We start from the raw sequence: 26,353 nt of genomic DNA, 5'->3' as shown, positions 1-26,353 counted from the left end.
CATGTGATTTAATTGTTCTTTCTGCATATGCAGAGAGATAAACATTACTTGTTCATTTAATCGTGGTGATTGGTGAATATACTCTTTTAACATAGAAAAGTCTTGAAATTACGTCTACATAGAAAATAATTAGGGTTGGACTTTACAAGAAAAACTTTTTAGTACAGCCAATTAGGAATTTTAGCTACTGACTTCTCCTGCAGTTAAAAGCTTGAGATTATGAGACGAGACCCAAAATGGAAAAACAAGAAATACGAGAGGATAAATGTGGCTCACCGTGCATGCTTTTAATGAAGTAATCAAACTCCGGGAAGCATATGGTTCTTTGGCTTGAAGGCGAAGGTTGTTGGAAGGCAAAGAAAGAGAAGTGTCTGCGGTCAGGATGGTCTCTTGGCTTTGCTGTCTCGACCAGCCTCGTGAATTCTTCTCTGTTGTAGCATGGCTGCCCATTCTGGCCTGCAACATTAAGCCCTTTGTCCCAACCTGAGTTAAGGACCTGCATCCATGAAAACGTTACCAAGGGCAATTGGTCACTCTAAGTGAACTAAAGACAACTAACCTGCCAGTTCAGGGCCATGGGATCAGACAATGCTTCATCAATCTCCGGGTATGGAGCCTGAAATCCCGAGATGACAAATTTCATGGTGACGGCGTGCTTTTTCAGCACTTCAAACAATGGAGCATAACCGTCCTGGTTAGAAGGGTTGTTGAAGCCAGCAGTGAGCTCTGCAGCATGGCTACTTGTCTTGTACCACCAGTAAACTGCTGGAATCTAGATCATAGATCTGTTAGTTATCCTCCTAATATACAAACATAAAACTCGAGGGGGAATATCACAAGACGTCGGACATGTGAATGAGTACCTTGACGACTATCTGTATATCATCAAAGGCAAGACTTGCCAGGGACAAAACATTGTCAGCATGGTCTATTAAGACCTGAGTATACCAATGCCGGAAGAAGCGTCCATAGTGGCTATCGTAATCACCACTGTCACAGAAGAATCCTGTCTCATGTGGCTTAGAATTATAATAACCAGCATTGTCAGGGGCTCGGCCCCAGAATGAGTGTCCACGGAGTTTTGCAGCTCTTTGGAGATTTTGCAACAAATATTTATCGTGACACTGGAAAGATGAAAATCATAGAAATATCAGGATGCAATATTGAAATATGCATTTTTTTTGTACTAATATGCAAGATAGAGCAGATTTTACCACTTTTGTCCAGCTAAAAGAAATTTCAAAGATAAAATTCAAAAGATACTTAGATTTTATGAGATACCTGAAACTCACCAATACCCGGATATCTCCAGCCCATCCTTTCTGAAAATGAAGGGTACTTCAGCTCTCCAGAAGCTCCTAACCCAACTTCAACAGCAGAAATGAGGCCCTCAGTGAATAAGTCATCAAACTCAGTTCGGAAGCTTCTCATGAAATCAAAATAGATCTGAAATTACAGAAACATACTGGTTTATGTACAAATAAAATTTCTTATTCTGTTTGTCGAGCTGCATAAAATCATCATTCCAAAGGACAGCAACAAACATAGTTAATTCCTATAACTGATATGAATAAAGAGGTAAATGTTAGAAGCAAATCATGGATCAAGTACTAAATCTAGGAACTTCAAGGAGAGAACATTATACATGAATAATTATTGAGGATGGTTTGGGAATTTAATGCGGTAACTTAGATTCTTGAATTTTATTGGTGAAGCAAACTGAACAAGAATTATGCTGCAGATCCATGAACCGTTCACTTGGAACAAAGGATGATAAAAGAATAGCTAACTACCTCGATGCCAGTTCTTCCTTTAAGTACTCGTTCCTTGTCAATGCCCCAAGAAAGGCACTCAGTATTTCTTCTTCCTTCACGATCTGTGAAGAATATATCCTGGTTGTTTTTCCCAATTTCCAATACCCACTGAGGGAGGGAGATAAATATTCCACCTGTATCAGGTCCTCCGTATTCATGAAATGCCATTACCACCTTCAGAAAAGAGAGATTTCAGAATATTCACCAAAAGTATACCTTAGGAAACTAGTTAGCATAAAAAATACTAACGACTTTGGGGGTAAGCGTAGAAAATGGATATTGAGAACCATGAAAAAATATTCAAAAATGGTGTTCAAATTATATGATCATTTTCTAGACTAATATTTTCATATTACAGGAAGAATCCCCCAAGTAGAGATTTTTTTATTTGATCTTATATGATATGTTAGTATAAGTTTGAGAACCGCCACTACAAATGGTATTGCGCCCTCAATCGTGAAATATCAATTACTTGTTGAACCATGTGAAAGTAGGATACTCAATAGTCAGGGGTCAAAGAGTTTAATAAACATTCTTGAAACCTCATTACCTGCAATTTCATCCCAAACTCACGAATAATGTTGAACATTTCCCTGTAGCCTGCCCATTCATACTTCTTTGGTGTCCAAGCTTCAATGATTCCCCACCAACAATCTACGATAACACCAACAACATTCAAAGACCTCAGATGTTGTAATTCCACTTTAACACCTTCAGGATCCATCAACTGGCAGAAATTGCTGATTAAGCCAGTCTGCAAAATCCAATCCAGAAAAGGTATTGCATATAAACAAACTTATACACAGGAGATGTTCAAGAGTAATATGTTAGGCTATTATTTTAAATACTCCAAAAAGATTTTGAAAGAATACTTACTGCAAGCTTCACATAAACAGGGATGTAAGAGGTTTCAGTAAGACCGTTTCCATGCTCCCTGCAGTGAACATCTTGCACAAGCTGCAAGAATCGACCATGATGTAGAGAATTATTCATTATGCACAACTGCAGTATGTTTCTCCCCGAGCAATGCCTTGAACATGAAGTTTAGCACCAAAATCTTAGACAACCATACAGGAACACTTAACCCAAGTTTGCATGCCTTCGCCATGTAAAACTAGTACTATTATAGTGTATATATAAAAGAACCTAACAACATGATGAAGATTTCATTTTTGGTTCCTCTTTGTTTTAAAGAATGCCAAACATATTTCTTTATGTGGACAGAGATACAAGATACTGGTTTGGGTCATAATGTTCTACATATAGGTGAAGGAGTTAGCTAAGGCAAATGAGTACTAAGTTTGGATAAATACAAATAAGATTCCCATAATATGCAATAATCTTCAACCAATATGAGTGCCAGAAATTACTTTAATAACTTTATTAAGTCAGATGAATGACTAAGCAAATTAAGTCAAAGTTTCCTTCAGAAGGTAGCATAAATTTTCAGAGAGAGTTTATACGTGGCCTGTCTTCAAACATTCAGGGGAGTCTCTGGCGCTGGCACTTGAATATTTGTCAAGCTTTGCATCCCTTTCTGCAACAATTGAATCAAGGGATGCTGGTGACAAATTCTCATCAACTCTGAGAGTTGAAGGCTGACAATCAACTGATGGCCTCACAGAACAATTTCTCAAAGCACCAGAATATAATGGGCTTTCAACTGACCGGACTGGATTTACACCCTGCTTCAAGTTAGCAGCAGCTAATCAGAAACACTGTATAGTTCTGTCACATGAGTGATATAAAACAGCAGTCAAACACGATACCTACAACCACGAGATGACATACAACAGAAGAGTCACTTTTTCTAAATAAAATGAACTTGGTCTGTACCAATCCAACTCTCCATTAACACATAATCAAATTCCCTGAGAATCAAATTTGGATAATAGTCATAGAAGAATACAACATCAAGCTCTCTCTGCTTTAGTTAACTCTGTGGCAAATAAATATATCATCTACAGAACATAAATAAAGATAGCATATCATGTCATCTGCAGGGAGAAAGATCTGATTTGTCAAGATATCTAAACTTTTATTGATAATTTTTATACAACTATGCAAGTCTCTTTAGTAAAGGGCAGGGGTAGAACACTCTTTCGCCTTTCAATGGTAATGAGAAGATTTCCAACAGAGAAGGGACCTTTTGCTCCCATGAGACCCAATCCAACAGAACTTTGATTGTGAGAACAATTTTCAAACAAAGAAATTCTAACAGTTTGGAGGTAGGAAATCATTGTATGTATTGAAGCCAGGAGCTAGCAATGCATACTTAAGAGATAGCGATATTGGTTTACCATTTCCATTGGCACAGAGTCCAATCCAGGGAAAAACTATTTCTAGTAGTCTGGGTTCCTACTTCCTAGATTGTTAGTATTTGTTGGCATAACTGAAAGTGTAAGGATAAAGAGGACTAATGATCAGCATACCCATTCCACCATGGATTACTTTCCACAAAACCAATAACTGAAATTGTTGAGTACAATCTATTCCATTTGTTTGGCACGAGGTGTTAAGCTTTTGTACGCAATTGGAAGCACAACAACCATTCTCCCCAACTTAGAGAAACTTAACTCATCAGTAGTGCCAAAATACCCAACTCGTTTATTATATGTAACCTACATTGTTCAGGTTCTTTTCTATTATGTCCATAAATGATCAGTAAACAAAAAACTTCAGAGCTTTAAAAACTAGCATCTGATCCAAATCTCAAGGTTAATAAACCAAATCAACTTCCTTCAGTTTTTTCTTTCCTTTCCATACTGAATTCTCAAATTGAGTCACAAGTTCACTACAGACATCACAAAAACGACAGCATCACCACAAGAACTCCATATCTATCAGTTAATACGTGTTCAGTCTTAAAACTTATAATTCACATAATAAGATGCCACTGAAACCTCTTATTCCAAAACTTTCAAAACACTCACCACGTTAGAGGCATTACTATTATTTTGCTGAACGGAATTGAAATGAGAGGCAGGAGGCGGCTGCGATTGCGATTGCGGCTGCATTGGAGGGGGCGGCGGCGGCGTCTGCCTGTAAGTGGTGCCGTCGGGCTCAACGGTCCAGCCAGCCTCCCGAGCGAGTGCGGCGATGACGTCGTTCATGTCGGCGCGCGCAGGGAGGGGGAAATTCCCGTACTGGCGGAGACCGGCGAGCATTCGGCTGGTGATTGCTCTGCGGTGGCGCTCTCGGAGCTTCGTTCGCTCCTTCTCCTTGTCTCTCTCCTTCCTGCTCTTTATTGGAGTGGTGTTTGCTGCGGCGTTGCTGTTGGAGTTTGTGGCGGCGAAGCCGCGGAGGCGGCGCTGCGGCTGGGGTTGCTGGTGGTACGGTTGGGTGGAGGTGCTGGTGGCCGGCGGCGGCGGCGAGTGTTGTGGATCGAGATCCTGAGCTGCAGCGGTGAAACAGTGGTTCATTGCGTTGCCGTTGGTGTTCATCGTTGCTGCATCTCCTCGCTCAGTCACCACCGTTTGTTAGCTCTCTCCTTCTCGCACTATCACACACACAATCTTCGTTGCTGGTTTATCATTATTTGCATTTCGCACTCTCCAGATAGCGCTATTTGCAATTTTGCATCAGTAGAATAACCTTTATCTAATAAAATGTCAAAAGTACTTTAGTGTACGATAAACGTGGAGTATCATATTAGTATTATTTTGGTCCGATTAATAAAAATCTCTATTTCATTTTTATTATAATTAATATGTATCTTATATAGTATGATACTATTTTAAAAATTATGAAATTGATCAAAATTTGATTAAATTTTATGATTGTTTTACTTTTAACTATTTGCAGTTAATAGTATTACGTTTCTTAAAGTTTCAGTAAGTTCACATTTGGAACTTCCACATGATATTTGGATTCAAAGATTGTATGTGAACTGACATTGGCAGATTTATAAAAGTGTCCACAATAGTTTGGTCAAATCCAAGGTCAAGCCATAAATTTTATCCACAACTACAAAAAACTTGTCTAGCCCAATAGGGGACACGTCACAGCTACAAATCACATTATTTTTTCAATTGTTGGCACAAATCACATTATTGTATCACATTTTTGATCCATTATTATATCACATTTTATCACAAATCACATTATTGTATCACAAAACTTGTCCGTGCAATAGAGCGCTGCTGCCCTACTCCCAGCGCCTTATCGCGGCGTCTTATTGTGGTCACTCTAAGGATAAGAGGTCAAGACTTGTAAGTCAAAATTAATTTTACATGATATTTTTTCCAAAATTAATTATTTCAGTCTCCATCTATTGTTGAATAATGTTCATATGGGTGGCGTTCAGTTGTCATGACTAATATCATGAGACTATCAATCTAGGATTACGTTGTGAGATTATTTTAGTTGGAAGGGGGAGGCTATGACTAATTATCATGAGACTATCCATTTAGGATTAAGTTGAAGGGTTCAATCTTATGAACCAAACATATACATATTTAATCATAAGATTTAATCTTGCCAACCAAACACCCCCATGGAATACGATTTAATGATTATATCTTACTTATTTAAAAATTGACAAGCCTTTACAACGAACCCTAGTTTTTATTTTCTTACTTGCAATTCTCTATAGAGCAGAGAGGGAAATAGACATTCCAATATATCGAGCAGTTGAAAAGCGAGAGATTACACAATTCAAACCAAGCTGAAGGATTACCATTTTAACCCTGTAACCCAAACCTACCAAACTAGAACAACACCGCACAAACAAAGGTAGTGGAAGGGAGCTAACTGATCCTCTCTCCACAAGACAAACGAAGCAGTTTGAGTTGATCTTGCAAAACATGTGATTTTGCCATCAACAGCTCCCCGTAGTTAGCGAGGTCGGCAGATGTCCCGTCTGCAAAGTGGGCATACCCTGAGAACAAAACGGTTACCTCAGGTTATTCATCAAGGACGAATTTCGCCAACCATCATACCATAGGTTAGAAGAGACACCTGTGGATTTCTTTGAGCCATTTATCAATACATGCTCGATGGAATTCATGATGGCAAGGTAGTACTCGCATGCTGTCTCCGTCTTCATACTCAACAAGACAAATGTAACACCTGCTTGGGTTTAAGGGACGTGGGTTTAAATAACAGGATATCATCTAGCTGTCTCCAACATTAGATGAGTAGTTTCAAAAGTATCCATGAAAAATGCAAAGCATGCTAAAGATATTCCAGAAATGGGATAAACCTGCGTTGCAAATTATGATTCATAACATTCACTTACTGTGCAGTATCTTCACATGACTTCCTTCTGAATTTACAAAATATCTTCATAGGCAGGGAGTCCACCACTTCAATGGGTGCTGGAACAGATCCAATTGAAGAAGCAGAAGGCCGAGACAAGACGACAGATTGCTGGTGAATTTCATCCAGAACCTAATTAAAAATGAATGCAACAGATCTCACCCCATTTTACCAAAGAAAAAGGCATGCGCATCATACAGGGAGATCAATTACATTACCTCAAATAAAGCCTCTTCTAGCATGACAATTCTTGATATGCTAGCCCTAGCATTAGCATCATCATTTGAATTAGGCTCTCGAGCAGCAATTCGACAAGTACAATTACCTCCTTGATGCTGACCAGATAATATGCAAGACCTCTCCTGAGCAGACAAGCTCTCAAATCGGCTTCCAGGTCTCTGAAGTGCATGCACCTAAGAGAAGATTAGTGGATTGTTAGTTATACACAGCATGGATGTGAGCTGCATAGAAACATTATTTTTGGAATTATGGATAAAAAGGTCACCGTCATAAGAACCTGATAGCTTAAATTGTTAAGGCTCAGTATTGTTCAGATATTAAAATGGCTGCATGCATTTATCTCAAATATCCTAAACATGGTTTGCACTTTGCAGGTTTCAGTATTCAAGAAATATAAGAGAAGATGTTTACACATGTTTAGAAGCCATTTTGATTCCCTATCAGATGCCCCAAGCTTAAGCACACAAAAAGGAAGACCAAATGTGGAAACACTCACACACATAGACATAAAATCTCGAAGTTCATTTTCTTGGGTTAATTTGTAAAAGGTGTATTCAGACTTCAGAGATGAATTCGTCAACGTAAGCAAAAACATTGAAAAAATTATTATTACTAAAACTGAGCCCATAATAGTTAGAAGAAAGCTCTTGCGGTTTCTTATTTTCATCAACAGAGTTTCGGAAGGAGAAATTCGAAGTATCGGTAGCCAGTGCATGTATGTAGCTTACCAATCTAACATGGTTGGCCTTAAGGAATTCAAGGTTCACTACTTACATAATTATTTTAGCTACTTTCATAATAACTCCGGCTAGATCTTGTGTGTCAGTTATAGATCTGTGTGTGTGTTTGTGTGTGAACTAAAATGGGATAGCTTGTTAAATAAAGATATAGATATAAATTACTATATAGGATAGGGCAAGACAGAAGGAAAGGTGGTTCTGGACCTAAAATCCAAATTACCTCCAAATCTTATGTCCATGTTAGATAGTGTACTCATGATGTCAAAAAATGAAAGAGGAAGTAGAATACATAAAATTCAAGAGAAAGCATTAGTTGCATTTATTACCAAAATTTACAATTGTATGTGAAAATAAGTGAGAAAGATTAAACTACCTGTGATCTTATTCTTCGCCGGCGCTCCATGAAATTTGATCTATGTTCCAGTAGATCTCTATACCTGGTCTCTCTAGCTGCTCGTGGGGTTCCATATGCATTATTTTGATTACCGTAAAAGGGGCTAGGAAAACTGGATATGACATTGTCAGAGGTATTCTGATGACTAAAGCTATTATCATCGGATGTTGCATCCAGTTCTGCATGGCCTAAACCCTGTGCCACGGTATCCTGATGAGCAAGCCCCACCTCCCTGTCTTGCTGAAAATTATATGACTCCAAATCAGAAGCAGCAGTTCTACGAAGAACTCTGTCACGAAGCCTACCAACACTTAATGTTCTACTGAACCGAATATTCCGTTCGGCAGGGTCTCGAGCAAACTGTCTTGCAGCATGCCTTATTCCATCATCATCAGTGTTTACATGATCTAAAGGAGAAAATAAATTGGTATTGCTATCTACTGTTGTATTATTTCTATTTCTCAGTATGTCCTGACCATTATTTAACTGTCGGCTATCTTGAAAACTTCTGGAAAACACAGGATTTGGGCTAGATGCATTATTTTCATCTTGCCTTTCAGGAGACCTACTGGTGAAGCAAGCAGGAAAAAAATCACAGCCTTGTGACCTCTCATTTCTATTTACATAGCTACTAGAGGGATCAGCACATTCTTCTACTTCGTCATTTGAAGTTGTGAGACCCATTGAAGGTGCAAGGTAAGATCTAGTGGAGCCCAAACTGTCACCTCTTGTGAGACGGAAGCTCAAGTTTCCGGGATTAATACTGAGGCGAGAAAGGAACCGGCTAGGGGGATTAAATGAACGAGAGGAACTGTTGCCTTCTGTAGAGGCATTATTGGTGAAGCTAGGCTCACCCCACTCGTGGAGCTGAATGCCAGAGTTTATACAGTTCATGTCATTGCTCTCCTCAGCTTTTTCTGTCCTGTAACATTCTGCTGAAACTGGACAAGAGCCTAATTTATTCTCACTTGGACAGAAGGCAGTCTTTCCATTTTCTACAGTTGGGCCATCCGAGACCTGAAATCTCAACACGATGTCACTTCGTTGGCATTTTCATAATGTTCATTAACCTAATGTAATAGTTGTGAGCAATGAACTATTGGCAATTTGTCAACAGATTAATGATTGACAAACTGATTACTTCCAAAAGGGCACGAGTTAAATCAGCTACGCCAAGCCAATGTCAATATCAAAATTTCCATCAATTCATGTTCTTACGCTAAATCAGAGTGCAGGAAGAAATGCCTAACTCAATCAAGTTTCCCACAATTTTCCCATATTCACAATTTTAATAGCACATACCAAAACGAAGCTGATTTTAACCAATTCCGCACAATATAAAAATGATGAAATTACATGCACACCAACTCCGCCATCTTCCAACTGAAACATAAATTGGATCTACAAAAAATCACCGAAAAAATCTAAACGAATTAAACAAAAAAAATCACCTGTCGTTCATCACGATTATCGCAGTGAGATCCGAGACAAGACGACTTCAAAACTCTGCTTCGGCTGGATCGACTCCTTCGAATGGCACCTCCAGACGACGAAGAAGAAGAGGAAGAAGGCAATCGGCCGGCAGCATTGTGCTTGCTACTGCTCAATCCCATTCTCTTTTCATTCAATCGTCATTGAAACAAATGCTGAGCGAAGATCCGCCGCAATCACTGGCAGAATGCTGGATTGCTTACAACTTGTCCAGATCCAGAATTTGATGGTAATAATTGCGATTCAAGCAAACTGTATCAGTATTCACCAGCTAATGATTGCAAGCATGGTGCAGTGGGGTAGGGGAGCGTGAAATGTGGCAGAATTTGAGCCTTTGGGATTCAATTCGAAATTGGTGTGACGCCATTTCTGCTGAGATATGTAATAATGGAGTGCTCATTTCAGTTGGAAGAAGCTCGGCTAGAAAGGAGTTCGGTAAGCTCGGCTTACCAAGCTGGAACTAGCCTGGAACTAGCCGAGAAGAAGAAGGCAGAAGTCGGTAAGCTCAGCGGTAAGGAAGCTCGGTAAGGAAGCTCGGCGTTGAGCTGGAATGAGCCGAGAAGGAAGAGTTCGGTTGTAAGCCGAGAAGGAGTTCGGTCTTGAGCCGAGGAAGGAGTTCGGTCTTAAACCGAGAAGGAAGAAGCAACCTAGCCGAACTAGCCGTTGGAGCAGCAGTTAGTTAGCTGAGATGTAGCGGTTATTCTTCTTGCTTTCTTGATTCTTCTTGTAGTTAGTTAGTAGCAGTTGCTACTTGATTATAGAGCTTAAATAGCTCACCGTGTATGTAGTTTAGAGTAGAGTTTAATCAATAAAGAGTTTTCCAGTTTTCTCTCCAAGATTATCATCTTCAATACTCAAAGTGTGAGTGTGTGTGTTTTCTGCATTGTGTGATCTCATACAACAGTGAGTGTGTGTGTGATCTTATTGAGTGTGTGAAAGCCTTGTGTGTGCGAATCCTAACAAGTGGCGCCGTCTGTGGGAAAGGGATATTGAAGCTGATTTGCAGAGGATCAAACGGTTTCAGAGATGGCAGCAAGGCTTGATGCAGAAAAGTTCACAGGCAAGAATGATTATGGCCTGTGGAAGATGAAGATGAAGGCGGTTTTAATTCAACAAGGCTTGGCGGCAGTTCTTGCAAAACCAGAGGAGAAAGGAAAGGCTCCAATGCTTGATGAAAAAGCTCAGGCAAAGATGGAGGAAATGCAGCTCAAGGCACATTCTGCAGTGATTCTGTGCCTTGGAGATAAGGTCTTGAGGGAAGTTCAAGAAGCCAAGACTGCGGTGGAGATCTTGGACAAGTTAGATGAAGTTTACTTGGCCAAATCCTTGGCTAACCGGCTGTATCTCAAGAAGAGGCTGTATGCCTATAGTTTTTCTGGAGATAGGTCCATCATTGAGCAGCTAGAGGAGTTCAACAAGATCATTGATGACCTGGGATCTGTTGATGTCAAGATCTCAGATGAGGATAAGGCCATTCTCACATTGAATGCCTTGCCTAGCTCGTATGACCAGCTAAGTGATGCAATTATCTATGGAAGAGATAAACCTATCACCTATGCAGAAGTCTATTCAGCCTTGATGGCCAAAGAACTCCAGAAGACAGCCAACAGAGGCTCTGCAAGCTCCAATGTTCAAGCTGCAGAGGCCTTGAATGTGAAGAAGTTCAAGAAGCAGAACTTCAAGAAGAAGTTTGAGGGCCCTAAACCCTCAAGTTCAGATGCTCAGAAGGAAACCAGAGCTTGCTATTGGTGCAAGAAACCTGGACATTTGAAGAAAGATTGTCATGCATGGAAGAGAAAGATGGCCTCTGAGGGACACAATCAATCTGATTGTGTGGAGAGTGCTGATCCCCCGGCTCAACTCATGAATATCAGTGATAGTGGGGTCAGTCATAGGTGGATAATGGACTCGGGATGCAGCTTCCATATGTGCCCCAATAGAAGCTGGTTTCATGATCTTCAAGAAGCATCGGGTACGGTTGTTCTTGGTAATAACCACATTTGTCAGATCAAAGGAATAGGGAAGGTAAAGCTAAGCCTACAAGATGGCTCTATAAAGATCCTAACTGGGGTGAGGTATATTCCAGAAGTGAAGAGGAACCTCATTTCATTGGGAATGCTGGAACAGAAAGGGTTCACCATATTGATGAGTCAAGGAAAATTGTTTGTGAAATCTGGAGATGCAGTGATGATGGAGGCTGACAGAGAGCATATTCTCTATTATCTGAAGGCTAAGGCTGTTGATGGAGAAAGCAATGCAGTGTCAGATGATTCCATAATGCTATGGCACAAGAGATTGGGCCACCCAGCCGAAGGAAGCTTGAAAGAACTCATCAAGAAGGGTCTGATCTCTGGAGATTTCAACAAGATGGACCCCTGTGAGCAGTGTATACTTGGAAAGGCTAAGAAGGCACCCTATCCTACAGGTATTCACTCTTCTACAGCCCCTTTAGACTACATACATAGTGATCTTTGGGGGCCTTCACCGGTGTGTTCAATTGGTGGAGGAAAGTATTATCTAGCTATCATTGATGACTATACAAGGAAGTTGTGGGTATATATTCTTAAAGAAAAATCTGAAACACTCACAAAGTTCAAAATATGGTGTAAGGAGGTTGAGCTAGAGAAGGGTAGAAGTGTTAAATGCTTAAGGACAGACAATGGCCTAGAGTTCTTGTCTGCTGAGTTTGATCTGTTTTGTAAAGAGAAGGGTATGAAGAGGCACCGGACTGTTCCTGGTAATCCTCAGCAAAATGGTGTTGTGGAAAGGATGAATAGGACAATCCTAGAGAGGGTGAGGTGCCTACTTCTTGGGTCTGGTTTGAGCAGCAGATTCTGGGGTGAGGCTGTGTATATAGCAGCCTATCTCATCAATAAATGCCCATCTACTGCCCTGAAATCTGAAACTCCTGATTACATGTGGTATGGAGCTCATAGTGACTACTCAAAATACAAGGTGTTTGGGTGTGTGGCCTATGCTCATGCTAGGCAAAGTAAGCTTGAAGCTAGGGCTCTGAAATGTATCTTGCTGGGGTATCAGAGGGGTGTTAAGGGGTATAGGCTCTGGTGTATTGAGCCCGGTAAGCAGAAGGTCTTGGTGAGTAGGGATGTAGTGTTCTTGGAGGATCAGATGCCATACCTGAAAGATAAGCTGGACTCCAGTGAAGATGAGGGTGATTTCTTCAAGGTGGAGCCTGTGGGGGTTGGCCTAGGAGCAGGTGGAGTTATTGACTCAGGGAGTGAGTCTGATTCAGATAAAGAAGAGGCTCCAACTCAGGGCAACCAGGCTGGTGAGTCTATATCAGACTCTATCAGAGACTATCAGCTTGCAAGGGACAGAGTTAGAAGAGAAACAAGGCCACCAACAAAGTTCTCTGATGTTGTGTATTATGCTCTGTGTGCAGCTGAAGGTATTGATGGTGCAGATCCACTCACATATAAAGAAGCTATGCAGAGTAAAGATAGAGAAAGATGGATTGAAGCCATGAATGAGGAAATAGAGTCTTTACTCAAGAACAAAACATGGATTTTGGTGGACAAATCCAAGCTGAATACAGATGAAAAGGGGAGAGTGAAGGTGATTAAGATTAACACCTTGCACAATCCGGCTGACATGCTAACAAAGTCTCTAGGTAGAGACAAGTTTGATCATTGCAAGAAATTGATCAATGTTTGTGCAAGAACTGAGATGAGCCCTCAGGTGGAGAATTGTAATAATGGAGTGCTCATTTCAGTTGGAAGAAGCTCGGCTAGAAAGGAGTTCGGTAAGCTCGGCTTACCGAGCTGGAACTAGCCTGGAACTAGCCGAGAAGAAGAAGGCAGAAGTCGGTAAGCTCAGCGGTAAGGAAGCTCGGTAAGGAAGCTCGGTAAGGAAGCTCGGCGTTGAGCTGGAATGAGCCGAGAAGGAAGAGTTCGGTTGTAAGCCGAGAAGGAGTTCGGTCTTGAGCCGAGGAAGGAGTTCGGTCTTAAACCGAGAAGGAAGAAGCAACCTAGCCGAACTAGCCGTTGGAGCAGCAGTTAGTTAGCTGAGATGTAGCGGTTATTCTTCTTGCTTTCTTGATTCTTCTTGTAGTTAGTTAGTAGCAGTTGCTACTTGATTATAGAGCTTAAATAGCTCATCGTGTATGTAGTTTAGAGTAGAGTTTAATCAATAAAGAGTTTTCCAGTTTTCTCTCCAAGATTATCATCTTCAATACTCAAAGTGTGAGTGTGTGTGTTTTCTGCATTGTGTGATCTCATACAACAGTGAGTGTGTGTGTGATCTTATTGAGTGTGTGAAAGCCTTGTGTGTGCGAATCCTAACAAGATACGAATCTGTTGAGAAAATGGGGCCACCGCAGTCGGCCCAATTTCAAAATTTCTAATTATTGTTCAATCATATTGGGCCATAAAATGAGCCCAAAATATATTAAAGCATTTTCTAAAAGCAGGCATTAAATTTTGCTGGTTTCTTCTCCCATATCAAGAAAATACTATGTCTATGTTGATATTCAGTTACAAAATTATGATGTTGACATGTTGTTGATGAGTTGTTGAGTCATTATCTTATCGGGACACATTCAAAAAAATTAAAACACCAGCAACTACAACACAGTTAATAAATTTGTTTTAAAAAGAATAATGTAATCAATACATGTGTTCCATAACTACACTTACATTTATAACGCAATCAAAATGAGTTACAAGGAGCTAAATATTTAATCCTGCAAGCCTGTTTTATTTTTCCTTCTTCATAAATCTTGATAAATCATCTATGTTTCCCCCCTCTCCAATGAAGTAACAAAATAATCCTATATATTTCTATCTATATAAACTCTAAACGATCATCGATACGTCCTCTCAAATCGACAACCTATCTATATCAACGGGTGCTCTTGTGGATCAAAAGCGCGGTTGTGACAAGTCCTGTCACAAGGATAGGGGCAATCCCCCCTCTGAAACGGGCTTCTATCGTAGAACCAATCGCCGACAGCCTTAGCAATCGTCTACACAAAAAATAATGCACTTTCAATGGCAATGAAAACATTTGCAACAAACATGTAAGAGAAGAATCAACCAAAATGACCTTGTTGTTCAACTTTGGAGAATCACTCCTAAACCATGTTTCCTGCATTTCAGTCTGGCAATGTGCATAGCAAGAATTGATGAATAATCCTCTTGATATCGACAACCCTAATCCGTTTATTGTTCGGATAAACTCTGATCTGAAAGCTGATTAAAACAAGAAAAAAAAAGATATTAGTATTCAAGATAATTTGCTGACTGTTTCTTCTTTTAACTACCTTGCATGATTTTGAGCTGAATGGGAGAGCAGTTCTGTATATCTGCCTCACAGCCGTGCCAGAGCCCTCGTGGATCAGCAACAGCGGGAGCCAAGATGTTCTTTATCTGGTTCAGACAGACGACAATAAACAAGGGAGACGAAGCGGATAGAATTTGCCTAAAATGTGATGTTTCTTTCTAACCTGCCATGAATCATAGGCGGCGTTCAAAAGAAAAAGGGGCGTCCGGATTCCTCTTGCAGAGTATTGTGGGAAGAAACACTGCATTTTTCAAACATATCATCATGAGCCGGATGCATAATTTTAACCAAATGCCATGTCAACACTCTGTGGAGTAATATCTTACAAGGCTCGGCTTCATTCTCAAGGTGCACGATGGGGGCAGATTCTTCGCAGATCCCTGCACATTAGTTGCATCAACGAACTTCTTTGTTTCTAGACGAACCATCACATAAACAAGAGAGAAAAGTGGCTCACATGTGTTGTTACTATGTCGTTAAAGTAAGCTTCTATATGTTGAGCTCCGGATACATCCTTCCTGTTCCAACAAAATAAGAAACGACGAATGTTGATACTAATGGGAACAGGCAAGTGTGGCGAACGGAAGTCTGTGAAACTTACGTATTTATGAAAAAACCAGCATCCGAGAGGCACTTCACTTTTGTGCCGATGGGAAGGAGATTCTTGAAGTTGTCACAATGAAGAATCACGGCTAGTCCACCAGCCGAGCATCCAGATAGCATAGCCTGCGTACACATGATTTTAACGGGCTTATCCAAGCTAGAAAAAGCTTATATTCGGAGGCGAAATCATCATACATTTTCAGCATTCTTCAGTCCTTTTGCTAATAGGTCCTTCATAACAGCAAGAAACACCCTTGCCCCTCTGTAGTGAAGTCCTGTCGCCTAATCATACACACAAACACGAACACGAACAATTATAATTCATTCCTACTAAAATGTACATCTAAAAAAAGATTCAAGAATTCATCATTAAACAGTTTGTTGTAGCTATTATTCAAGACTCACAGGATTCACTGCTTCAACATCACCAGTAAACGACGATCCATCACAGTATCGAATCTTCACTCGATTCCAATTATAGAAATCTGGAAAGTGGAGCCAAAACTCATCAAGTAAACAATCAACAGGCGAATCACATTAAACGAACTTCCAAATCGAGCAAAGCCTATATATACCAGGGTTGAACCCTGCCTTGTTGCCCAAAAGTCCAGAGAAAGGAAGCAGTTTAACCATCTGCTTCGAGGAGCCTAGCCGGTTTCTCTTACGAGTAAGACAACTAGTCACATTGTTGCACCATCCTCCTCCCTATAAACCACACAATCCACCACAAAATCGAACTATCAAGACCATCCAATACAACAAATAAAATTTTCAAATTAGGCCAAACCTCAAGCTGAATCAACCAACTGTTAACTCCCGTTCCATATCCCCTATCAAAATGGTATGCCGGAGGACTCCCGTCCAAACACACTGAGATACAACACAAACCAATCAAACACTGTTTCACAAAATCATTCAGAAACTAAGGCAACTTAGCTAAAAAAACAATCTTTACCTGCCCCTTTTGCCACAGCATCTTGAACATAGGTGATATTCACATAAACGCTCTCAATTCTCACCAAAATCGCCGCATACATCACAATGTGCAGCCATTGCAATAAGCCACCCCTCATTATTCTGCACATGAAAACAATAAAAATGTCATCTTTAGATCTCCCATCTTATATTATTATTATACTACTATAGTTTGTTAGTCATCAACAAACAAAGCTGGAATCTTTATTTCCCTTATCGGTTGAACATATCATTCTACCAGAATTAGTTCAAGCATCAAATCTAACTATTATCTTCAGCTCGATTACGACACTGTTGACTGTTCCGTAAACAGAAAATACTGCCACAAAAGGAACTAAAATGGAATATGTTCAAATTACTTGGGATTCTTGAAAAACAAAATTAAAAAAAATCGTACCTTTAATTAAAAACTCTCAAACAAACGAAAGCCCACTTCGGAGCTTGAGCATTTGGAGCTGAAATCAGTCTCAGGCTACAAAATAAGCAGCAGGAAATGAATTGAAAAGGAAACAATGGTGATATGCTAACTATATTAACAGCTTTTTGGATGTCGGATTTTTTTATATTTGAGTGCAGAGAACACGAGAGGATGCTGCCGACGCTTATTCTCGTCGAGTAAAATGGTCTTGCTCTACGATCGAGCTTATATAGGTTATTATTTTTCTCAAATGGGTAGGGCTTTTTTTAATCTCTTTTGCATATGGACAACTGTGTTTTTGTACTTTTTGCATGACATTTTGATGTAAAATAATGTTTCTGTTAACTTCATAATTATAAAATGATACTAGAATGTTTCTCAATTGGTAAGATTGTCTGATCAATAAATAGATCGGAGATTTGAGTCGTTATAATAGGAAATAAAAAAACCTTTATTGTTTCTATTTGGAAAAAAATTAATTTGTTAGAAAAAAGGCTATTCCGTCGCCTTGGCAGCCCCACACTCCTGCCCGACATCAAATCAGGGTATGCAGTAGCTAATTAAGGGGGTCATTAACCCACTGACTGCCTGAAGCCCATTTCCCAAGGCTTCACACTTGTTCCTGAGAGATGTAAGTAACTACACGACAGCAGTGAGATTCAAACTCGGACTCATTGCAGCAAGATCTACCCCTTCGTTGCCAACTGCGCTGCCCCTGCGAGCAACCATTTATAGTTATAATTATTAATACTCTCCCCGTCTATCTATGATAGTAATTTTCCATTTTACTAATATTTCGTTAGGTCTAAAATAAATAAGTCTCAATTACGGGTTTTTTTCATTTAAATAAAAAAATCACTTACTTTTTAATATTTTTAAAAATTCAAATTCAATGAAAATAGGACATTAATAAATGTAGATGAAATCACAAGATTGGTTAATAGTGACGCGTGTGATGGCGGTGCTTTAAATTTTATGGAAGCATATGCATATGTCTCTTTTGCGATCGCATCTCTATTCGTTTTCACTTTGCATCACATTTCTAGTGGAGCTCCTTTAATCTTTATGACCTATTTATTTATTTATTTATTTATATATTTATTTATTTATTTTTGTAGTAGTATTGCTTAAGCCTTTCGTAAATTGCCTTTTTGTGTGCTTAGTTTAGTACTCCATAAATGATTATTGTTATGAGGATTGGGGCAAAACTGCACAATCAGTCAAGCTCGGTGTTAGCCGAGCTTAATCGTGCGCGGCAGGGACTGATATACTGTTAGGTGATTGATTGCAGCTCGGTGATTAGCCGAGCTTAATCGTGCTCGGTGATTAGCCGAGCTTGCTGGTGCTCGGTATTGGCCGAACTTAGTCGAGTTCGGTATTAGCCGAACTTAGTCGAGTTCGGTGTTGGCCGAACTTAGTCGAGTTCGGTGTTGGCCGTTGTTATTAACTGATGCATAGACAAACGTGAGTCGTCGGATGCGATTAGTTAGTTAGCTTAAATGACAGCCGTTGGATTTGTTTTGGTTGTTAGATTAGTGTTATATAGAGTGAATAATCGAGCTGTGCAAGCAGAGTGAGAGAAAGATTTTTCATCCATCAGTTTGTAATCTTCCACAAGAAATTGAATACAAGATTTCCATTAATTCTCCGAGAGTTGTTCTTAGCTTTATTCATTTTCATATCGAGTGTTTGTTCTTCTTGTTCCGGAATCGATCTTGTTGTGATAGCAAGATTGAGTCGCGTATTTGCTAACATTACAAATTGGCGCCGTCTGTGGGAAAACGAAGAAGGACGACGCATTCAACAATGTCTACCACGAAGTTCGACGTTGAGCGGTTCACCGGCGAAAATGATTTCGGCCTGTGGAGATTGAAAATGAAAGCTGTTCTTATGCAGCAAGGAGTCTGGGATTATGTCAAATCCAAGGCGGATGAGGAGGAGATTCAAGGAATGGATGCGGCGAAATCTCAAGAACTGGAATACAAGGCGTATAGCTCGATTGTCTTGTGCCTCAGCGATAGAGTCTTGAGGGAGGTTCAAAAGGAAGATGATGCCGCAGGAGTTTGGGAGAAGTTAGAGAAAATCTATATGGAGAAGTCGATCTCAAATAGATTGCATCTCAAACAAAGGTTATTCAATTTCAAGTTTTCTGACTCCAAGAACTTAGCAGATCAATTAGAAGATTTTCGCAAGTGCATAGATGATCTTGAGGGTGTGGATGATCCCATGAAAGATGAGGATAAAGCTTTGATGTTATTGAATGCTCTGCCTCAGAGTTTTGAGCAATTCAAAGACTCAATACTTCTTGGAAGGGATTCGAAGGTGACTTTAGAGGAGGTATATTCTGCATTAAAGCTGAAGGGAATGCAGAAATCTGTCAGCAAGCAAATCGATCAAGCTGCTGAAAGCCTTAATGTGAAGACTGCATCAAAGAAACAATTCAAATTCAAGAAACCCTCATCTGATAAATGGAGACCACGGGGTGCGAAGGAAGGTGATCAGAAGGAGTCAAGAAGTTGTTTTTGGTGTAAGAAACCAGGACACATCAAGCAAAATTGCTTTGCTTGGAAGAAAAGACAAGCTGAAAATCACAAAGCAGATGGTACAGCAGCTATCACTGAGGAAATTGAAGAGGCAAGAGCTCTCAATGTGGTGGAGGATAGTCCATTATCAAGGCTGTGGATCATGGATTCAGGTTGCAGTTTCCATATGTCCTCCAACCTTGACTGGTTCCAAGATTTAAAGGAATCTGAAGGCTCGGTGTTGCTAGGAGATGATCATGTGTGTGATGTAAGGGGTGTTGGGAACATATGCTTGAGGATGGAAGATGGATCACTGCGAAAGCTTACTGATGTAAGGTACATCCCATCCATCAAGAGAAATTTGATCTCATTGGGACTTCTTGAGAAGATAGGTTATAGATTGACCCTTTATGGTGGAGAAATGCTTGTTACAAAGGATGGCCAGACAATTATGAGAGCTATCAGAAGTAATGTACTCTATTATCTACAAGCTGAGCCTATTGATGGTTCTGCAAATTCAACTCAACAAACCATCAATTGGCATACAAGGCTCGGGCATGTAGGAGTTGCTGGGATGATGCAGTTGGTGAAACAAGGCATAATTCAGATGTCTGAGTCTGATGTACAAAGACACATTGGATCTTGTGAGGAGTGCATACTTGGTAAGAGCAAAAAACTGCCATATGGAGTAGGCAAGCACACATCGAAAGAGCCTCTCCAATATGTTCACAGTGACATATGGGGACCTGCACCAGTGAATAGCCTTGGAGGAGGCAGGTATTTCTTATCCTTTGTTGATGATTTTTCAAGGAAGGTTTGGATAGTAATAATGAAAGACAAGTCAGAAACATTCCAGAGGTTTCAAGAATGGTGTGTAGGTGTTGAGTTGGAGAAAGGAAAGCCATTGAGGTGTCTTAGGACTGACAACGGGCTTGAGTTCTTGTCCCATGAATTTGATGGATTCTGTAAAGATAAGGGGATAAAGAGGCACAGAACAGTCCCTCACAACCCACAACAAAATGGGGTTGCTGAGAGGATCAATAGAACCATTCTTGAAAGGGTGAGGTGCATGTTAATAGCGTCTGGAATGTCTAAACCATTTTGGGGTGAAGCAGCCTCTACTGCTGTTGTTTTGATCAATAAATGTCCTTCAGCTGCCATTGAAAATCAGACCCCAGACAGCAAATGGTATGGATCTTATGGGGATTATTCAAAACTGAGGCCATTTGGGTGTAGAGCTTATGCTCACATAAAGCAAGGTAAATTGGAACCTAGAGCTCTCAGGTGTGTAATGATTGGGTATCAGATGGGAGTCAGTGGGTACAGGCTGTGGTGCTGTGAGGAAGGAAACAAGAAAGTGGTGGTTAGCAGAGATGTGATCTTCAAAGAATCTGAAATGCCTTTCCTCAACAAGGATAATCAGAAAGTTCATTTTGAGGTGGAGAACCAGAGAGTAACTACAGATGTAACTCAGACTGATCTAAATGCTACATCTGATGTCAGTGGTGGTGGAGCTTCTGGAATGCAAGCTGAAATCAGAACACCAGAGAGAGTGATTGCTAGAAACAGAGCAAAGAGGAATATTAAGCTCCCTTCTAGATTTAATGATTATGACATGATGCACTATGCACTGGCAGTGGCTGAACAGATGGATTACCATGAACCTTCATCTTATAAAGAAGCAATCAGAAGCCCTGAAAAGGATCAGTGGTTGTTAGCTATGCAAGAGGAGATTGATAGCTTGTATAAAAACCACACATGGATCTTGGTACTGAGGCCTACTGATCAGAAAACAGTAGGGTGCAAATGGATTTACAAAAAGAAGGTTGAGGCCTTCAACAACAACCATATCAGGTTCAAAGCAAGGTTGGTGGCTAAGGGGTTCACACAGAGGGAGGGTGTGGATTACAATGAAATTTTCTCACCTGTTGTCAAACACAGCTCCATCAGGCTATTACTTGCTATAGTTGCTCAAAGAGATTGGGAATTGCAACAACTTGATGTTAAAACTGCTTTTCTCCATGGTGAACTTGAAGAAAAAATATACATGGAGCAACCACCTGGTTTTGTGAAGCCAGGAGATGAAAAGAAAGTGTGTTTGCTAAAAAGAAGTCTCTATGGTCTCAAACAAAGCTCAAGGCAGTGGTACCTGAGGTTCAATGTGTTCATGCAGAAGATTGGGTTTGAAAAATCTTTGTATGATCACTGTGTGTTCATCAAGAGAAGAGGTGGAGTTGCTGTAGCATATCTACTGTTATATGTAGATGATATGCTGATCTCTGCAGAGCATAAGGAAGAGGTGGAGTTAGTGAAGGCTGATCTGAAATCTGAATTCGATATGAAAGATCTTGGTGATGCCAAGAAGATTCTTGGGATGGAAATTATCAGAGATAGAGATCACAAGCAGATATGGCTGACTCAAAGGGATTATATCAGTAGTGTGATCAAGAAATTCCAGATGGATCATAGCAAACCAGTGAGCATGCCCCTGAGTTCACAGTTCAAGCTCAGCAGCAATCAAAGCCCTAAAGATGATGAACAGAGAAGAGAAATGGATAAGGTCCCATATGCAAACATAGTGGAGAGTATCATGTACACCATGGTGTGTACAAGGCCAGATATCAGCCAGGCAATAAGTGTTGTGAGCAGGTACATGGCTGATCCGGGTATACAGCATTGGCAAGCTTTAAAATGGATATTAAGGTATCTCAATGGCACTCGGGATTATGGCATACTGTTTGATGGAAGTAAGAATTTTGATACACAGCCTCTATTGGGATATTGTTATTCTGATTTTGCAACTAACATTGACACAAGGAAGTCCCAATCCGGCTATGTTTTCTGCATGTATGGAGCTGCTGTAAGTTGGAAATCGAGTTTGCAATCTGTGGTGGCACTCTCAACAACTGAGGCAGAATATATTTCCATGGCTGAGGCTGTAAAGGAGAGCATGTGGCTGAAAGGAATCTGCTCGGATTTTGGAGTCGATCAAGAAGCTGTGACTGTATTATGTGATTCAAATAGTGCCATATGTCTATCAAAACATCAGACATTCCATGAGAGGAGCAAGCATGTGGATGTTAAGCTTCATTTTGTGAGGGATGAAGTTGAAAAGGGCTCAGTAAAGATTGAGAAAGTAGCTACTGAGCACAATGCTGCTGATATGCTAACAAAGGTGTTACCCGGACTTAAGTTGAAGTATTGCATGGATTTGGTGAATCTGATTCAGCTGGAGTGATTGTGGAAGATGGATATGCTCTGTGGATTGTCCAGTTGTGTCCCAAGGTGGAGATTTGTTATGAGGATTGGGGCAAAACTGCACAATCAGTCAAGCTCGGTGTTAGCCGAGCTTAATCGTGCGCGGCAGGGACTGATATACTGTTAGGTGATTGATTGCAGCTCGGTGATTAGCCGAGCTTAATCGTGCTCGGTGATTAGCCGAGCTTAATCGTGCTCGGTGATTAGCCGAGCTTGCTGGTGCTCGGTATTGGCCGAACTTAGTCGAGTTCGGTGTTGGCCGTTGTTATTAACTGATGCATAGACAAACGTGAGCCGTCGGATGCGATTAGTTAGTTAGCTTAAATGACAGCCGTTGGATTTGTTTTGGTTGTTAGATTAGTGTTATATAGAGTGAATAACCGAGCTGTGCAAGCAGAGTGAGAGAAAGATTTTTCATCCATCAGTTTGTAATCTTCCACAAGAAATTGAATACAAGATTTCCATTAATTCTCCGAGAGTTGTTCTTAGCTTTATTCATTTTCATATCGAGTGTTTGTTCTTCTTGTTTCGGAATCGATCTTGTTGTGATAGCAAGATTGAGTCGCGTATTTGCTAACATTACAATTATATTAATGTTTATGCTGGAATAATAGTTAGGCATCTCGTCGTTTTCAACAATTTAATTAATACTCTACTTAGGTGGCGTTCGGTTGCCATGACTAATATCATGAGACTATCCATCTAGGATTAAGTTGTGAGATTATTTCAGTTGGAGGGAGAGGTTATGACTAATTATCATGAGACTATCCATTTAGGATTAAGTTGAAGGGTTCAATCTTATGAACCAAACATAATACATATTTAATCATGAGAATTAATCTTGACAAACGAACACCCCCTTATATTCTAGATATAATCTCAGTGGTGATTAACTTTGAGTAGAAACTTGAATACATTCATTGAATCGTGCGGTGACTAAATTAGTTAAATCCTCAAGTAGTACAATTTATTGATCTTTATTTAGTGTTCGTTGATTTTGAAATGAATTTTGCTTCACATAGTTCAAATTTTAATTATATCAGATACATGCATTTCCTCACTATAGCAAAATTGAAAATTGGAATTGTTCATGAAATGTCGAAACTATGAAAACATGGAATTTAGTCGTCCAAAAACATGGAATTCTAGTTTGTTGATCATTGTTATAACTATAGGACTATTTGGCAATTGACAATTAGTGGTGGTGCTCAGGTGGGGCCAAATAATTATCATCCATGCATCAATCAGTGCATGCTTGAATATATAATGCCAATACTGATGTTGATTAAAGTTTGAACAATAATGATGGTAAAAGTAATTAATTCTATCATTAATTGAATTATAATTTGCATCTAATTAAATGCACGTTGCATGGTCATGTGACTTCGGTTTTTGTCGATAATGTCAATGTCAAACCTAACAATTTGGATCATACAAATTTAGTACTCAAAATTAAATAAAACTTCAATTAATTTAATTCTCCTACTTAATTGTTAATTAAGTACACTCACACAACCATGATGCAAAATTTGAAAATCACGCCCACCTTCAATAAAACAAGCATCTAATCCTAATTTTTAATGCACTATTCTTTTTGTTTGGTGGTGTTTGTATAACTTATCCTTTTATTTCTGAACAAATCAGTGGCATTCTCATGATTAAGATGTTTAACTTTAATTTAATTTTTCTAACATGTCAGATTTTTTACATTGGTTGAGACATCTAATACCAAACTTCAATGTTGATGCCAGAATGGAAATTGGTCCACACCGAAAACGATTGAACATCAAGAAAAGTAAAATATTTTATTATGACTTGGCTTTAAAGAAATTGATTCGATTAGAAATTCGATTAAAATTAAATTCACCACAACTACTTGAAAAAACTTGCCTCTCCTGTGAAACGAACAAATAGATAGAGTTGATTTATTTAATTTGAACTTTTATCTTATAGTCCAAAAAATCTCAAATCGCAGAGGTGAGATAGAACACAAAATAATAAAGACCAACCACAGTAAGTAGAAGAAAGAAAAAAAAACGACAACACATTAGCCCCAAGCTGACTCGAAAAAAAAAGCAACAAAAATTTAGATCCAAAGAAAAAGAGACCAAACTCTAACCAGAACAAACCACCAAGCTAGCGACCATGCATGAACATCAACCAAGAACCATTGAGACTAAGACATACAACACGCAAGAAGCAAGACAATAGGCAAGCACTCCCCGACCATGTGACCATTTTATGTGTGGCTCGTTGCTCTCGCCCACGTTCTAATGTCATCGAATTCAACTAAAATCTAAAAATTTCTCTTGTTTTGAGCTACAAACTTAGGATGTTTTGTTTTATATCGCAATATTGCATGAATATTTGTTTTATTGATGATAGTTTAATTAATCAAATAAAATATACTAACATAGACGACTAACCTATCACATATTTTGATAAAATTATTTCGCAATTTGTCGCTTGTCTGGTTAAAAGGTTCAAAACCACTCACTGTAATATTCTTTACAAAGAAAAGGATAAAACAATAACATCTCTTAATAATTGTGTCTTGTAATAATAGTATTTGTTTGATTTATTTCTATCATTATTCCATTCTGATGTGTCTTTCAATCACTTTAATCCTATTTCTCAACTCCTAACGACATGCAAAATCATCAATTACTTTAATTCTATTTGAAAAATTCCACATATCATCAATAGCGAATTCTATCCCACCTGGAATTTGTTATTATCCATGAAATTTCACTATCGAATTAATAGACAAATAAATGGATAGATAATCAAATGATCATCCACCAATCAGTATATATTGCGTGTAGGACTACGTGTCTTCAAGATTATACATATGATAGTTAAGTTGATCTTATCAAAAATCAAGTGGTCGAGTATGGCTACTTATAAGAAATTCCATCTGTCTCATAGAAATAAGTCATTTATGCACAACATGAGTTTTATTATAATTAGTAAAGTAAAAGAAAATGATAAAAGACTTCCATAAATGGATACATATTACTTTTATGAGACGAACAAAAAAGAAAATATGACATGTTTCTATGAGAAGAAAGGAGTATAAAAAATGTTCCAAACTATGCATAAGTAAATCTCAAACTATTGATTTTGTATCAAAATATATCGCAAAACGCATTTTTTGGCTTCTTGAATCTTGATAGAGTTCACTGGATGCCATAATTATTATTTTCAAATGACATGATTAAAAATTGTCATCGTTTTGCCACAAATACCATACTAGTACAAAATTGATAGCTCCAAGTATAATTATATATATTTCTATAGAAGTACAAGACATTTATAGTGTGAGTTGAAGCCCAGTC

At 39.2% G+C, this 26,353-nt stretch overlaps 3 protein-coding genes across 8 annotated transcripts; all 3 read right to left on the bottom strand.

Moving 5' to 3' along the window:
• Nucleotides 1-48: 48 nt before the first annotated feature.
• On the bottom strand, nucleotides 49-5,384 carry LOC121781107 (beta-amylase 8-like). 5 transcript variants are annotated; one of them, XM_042178802.1, is made up of 10 exons: nucleotides 4,748-5,382; nucleotides 3,278-3,502; nucleotides 2,691-2,771; nucleotides 2,365-2,568; nucleotides 1,794-1,988; nucleotides 1,282-1,446; nucleotides 864-1,124; nucleotides 560-772; nucleotides 277-496; nucleotides 49-197 (listed from the first exon to the last, which is right to left on the bottom strand). In XM_042178802.1, the coding sequence occupies exons 1-10, from the start codon at nucleotides 5,255-5,257 to the stop codon at nucleotides 181-183; spliced, it is 2,091 nt and encodes a 696-aa protein (XP_042034736.1). In that variant the 5' UTR covers nucleotides 5,258-5,382; the 3' UTR covers nucleotides 49-180. The 5 variants fall into 5 exon arrangements, 3 of the variants coding, with proteins under 3 accessions (XP_042034736.1, XP_042034734.1, XP_042034735.1); XM_042178800.1 differs by having other exon boundaries at nucleotides 49-496; nucleotides 4,748-5,383; XM_042178801.1 differs by having other exon boundaries at nucleotides 49-496; nucleotides 3,278-3,499.
• A 1,030-nt stretch (nucleotides 5,385-6,414) lies between these two features.
• LOC121781108 (E3 ubiquitin-protein ligase RLIM-like) lies at nucleotides 6,415-10,256 on the bottom strand. 2 transcript variants are annotated; one of them, XM_042178803.1, is made up of 6 exons: nucleotides 9,899-10,256; nucleotides 8,427-9,464; nucleotides 7,292-7,486; nucleotides 7,054-7,205; nucleotides 6,774-6,884; nucleotides 6,415-6,693 (listed from the first exon to the last, which is right to left on the bottom strand). In XM_042178803.1, the coding sequence occupies exons 1-6, from the start codon at nucleotides 10,058-10,060 to the stop codon at nucleotides 6,651-6,653; spliced, it is 1,701 nt and encodes a 566-aa protein (XP_042034737.1). In that variant the 5' UTR covers nucleotides 10,061-10,256; the 3' UTR covers nucleotides 6,415-6,650. The 2 variants fall into 2 exon arrangements, with proteins under 2 accessions (XP_042034737.1, XP_042034738.1); XM_042178804.1 differs by having other exon boundaries at nucleotides 7,054-7,184.
• A 4,265-nt stretch (nucleotides 10,257-14,521) lies between these two features.
• LOC121782637 (pectin acetylesterase 8-like) lies at nucleotides 14,522-17,582 on the bottom strand. The gene is made up of 13 exons (XM_042180568.1): nucleotides 17,215-17,582; nucleotides 16,798-16,919; nucleotides 16,630-16,712; nucleotides 16,418-16,547; nucleotides 16,248-16,327; nucleotides 16,038-16,124; nucleotides 15,841-15,965; nucleotides 15,697-15,757; nucleotides 15,566-15,619; nucleotides 15,403-15,480; nucleotides 15,220-15,325; nucleotides 15,003-15,148; nucleotides 14,522-14,922 (listed from the first exon to the last, which is right to left on the bottom strand). The coding sequence occupies exons 2-13, from the start codon at nucleotides 16,913-16,915 to the stop codon at nucleotides 14,794-14,796; spliced, it is 1,197 nt and encodes a 398-aa protein (XP_042036502.1). The 5' UTR covers nucleotides 16,916-16,919; nucleotides 17,215-17,582; the 3' UTR covers nucleotides 14,522-14,793.
• Between the last annotated feature and the right edge of the window lie 8,771 nt (nucleotides 17,583-26,353).

Source organism: Salvia splendens, chromosome 20 (genome assembly GCF_004379255.2).
Source record: "Salvia splendens isolate huo1 chromosome 20, SspV2, whole genome shotgun sequence".
In the NCBI taxonomy this organism is placed as follows: Eukaryota; Viridiplantae; Streptophyta; class Magnoliopsida; order Lamiales; family Lamiaceae; genus Salvia; species Salvia splendens.
The sequence above is the reverse complement of the archived record's forward strand: the minus strand, read 5'-3'. Positions and strand labels throughout refer to the sequence as shown.

What these genes read in the sequence shown, in the direction of transcription:
- LOC121781107 (XM_042178800.1), bottom strand. Translation starts at nt 5,257, where the DNA reads ATGAACACCAACGGCAACGCAATGAACCACTGTTTCACCGCTGCAGCT. An exon ending in CTGTTTATGTGAAGCTTGCA is followed by an intron (nt 2,569 to 2,690) that starts GTAAGTATTCTT and finishes TGGATTTTGCAG; the next exon opens with ACTGGCTTAATCAGCAATTT. An exon ending in CCATGGCCCTGAACTGGCAG is followed by an intron (nt 497 to 559) that starts GTTAGTTGTCTT and finishes TCATGGATGCAG; the next exon opens with GTCCTTAACTCAGGTTGGGA.
- LOC121781108 (XM_042178803.1), bottom strand. Translation starts at nt 10,060, where the DNA reads ATGGGATTGAGCAGTAGCAAGCACAATGCTGCCGGCCGATTGCCTTCT. An exon ending in ATAATCGTGATGAACGACAG is followed by an intron (nt 9,465 to 9,898) that starts GTGATTTTTTTT and finishes TTGAGATTTCAG; the next exon opens with GTCTCGGATGGCCCAACTGT. An exon ending in TGGCTCAAAGAAATCCACAG is followed by an intron (nt 6,694 to 6,773) that starts GTGTCTCTTCTA and finishes TTTTGTTCTCAG; the next exon opens with GGTATGCCCACTTTGCAGAC.
- LOC121782637 (XM_042180568.1), bottom strand. Translation starts at nt 16,915, where the DNA reads ATGAGGGGTGGCTTATTGCAATGGCTGCACATTGTGATGTATGCGGCG. An exon ending in TGCTGTGGCAAAAGGGGCAG is followed by an intron (nt 16,713 to 16,797) that starts GTAAAGATTGTT and finishes GTTGTATCTCAG; the next exon opens with TGTGTTTGGACGGGAGTCCT. An exon ending in GACTGAAGAATGCTGAAAAT is followed by an intron (nt 15,966 to 16,037) that starts GTATGATGATTT and finishes ATGTGTACGCAG; the next exon opens with GCTATGCTATCTGGATGCTC.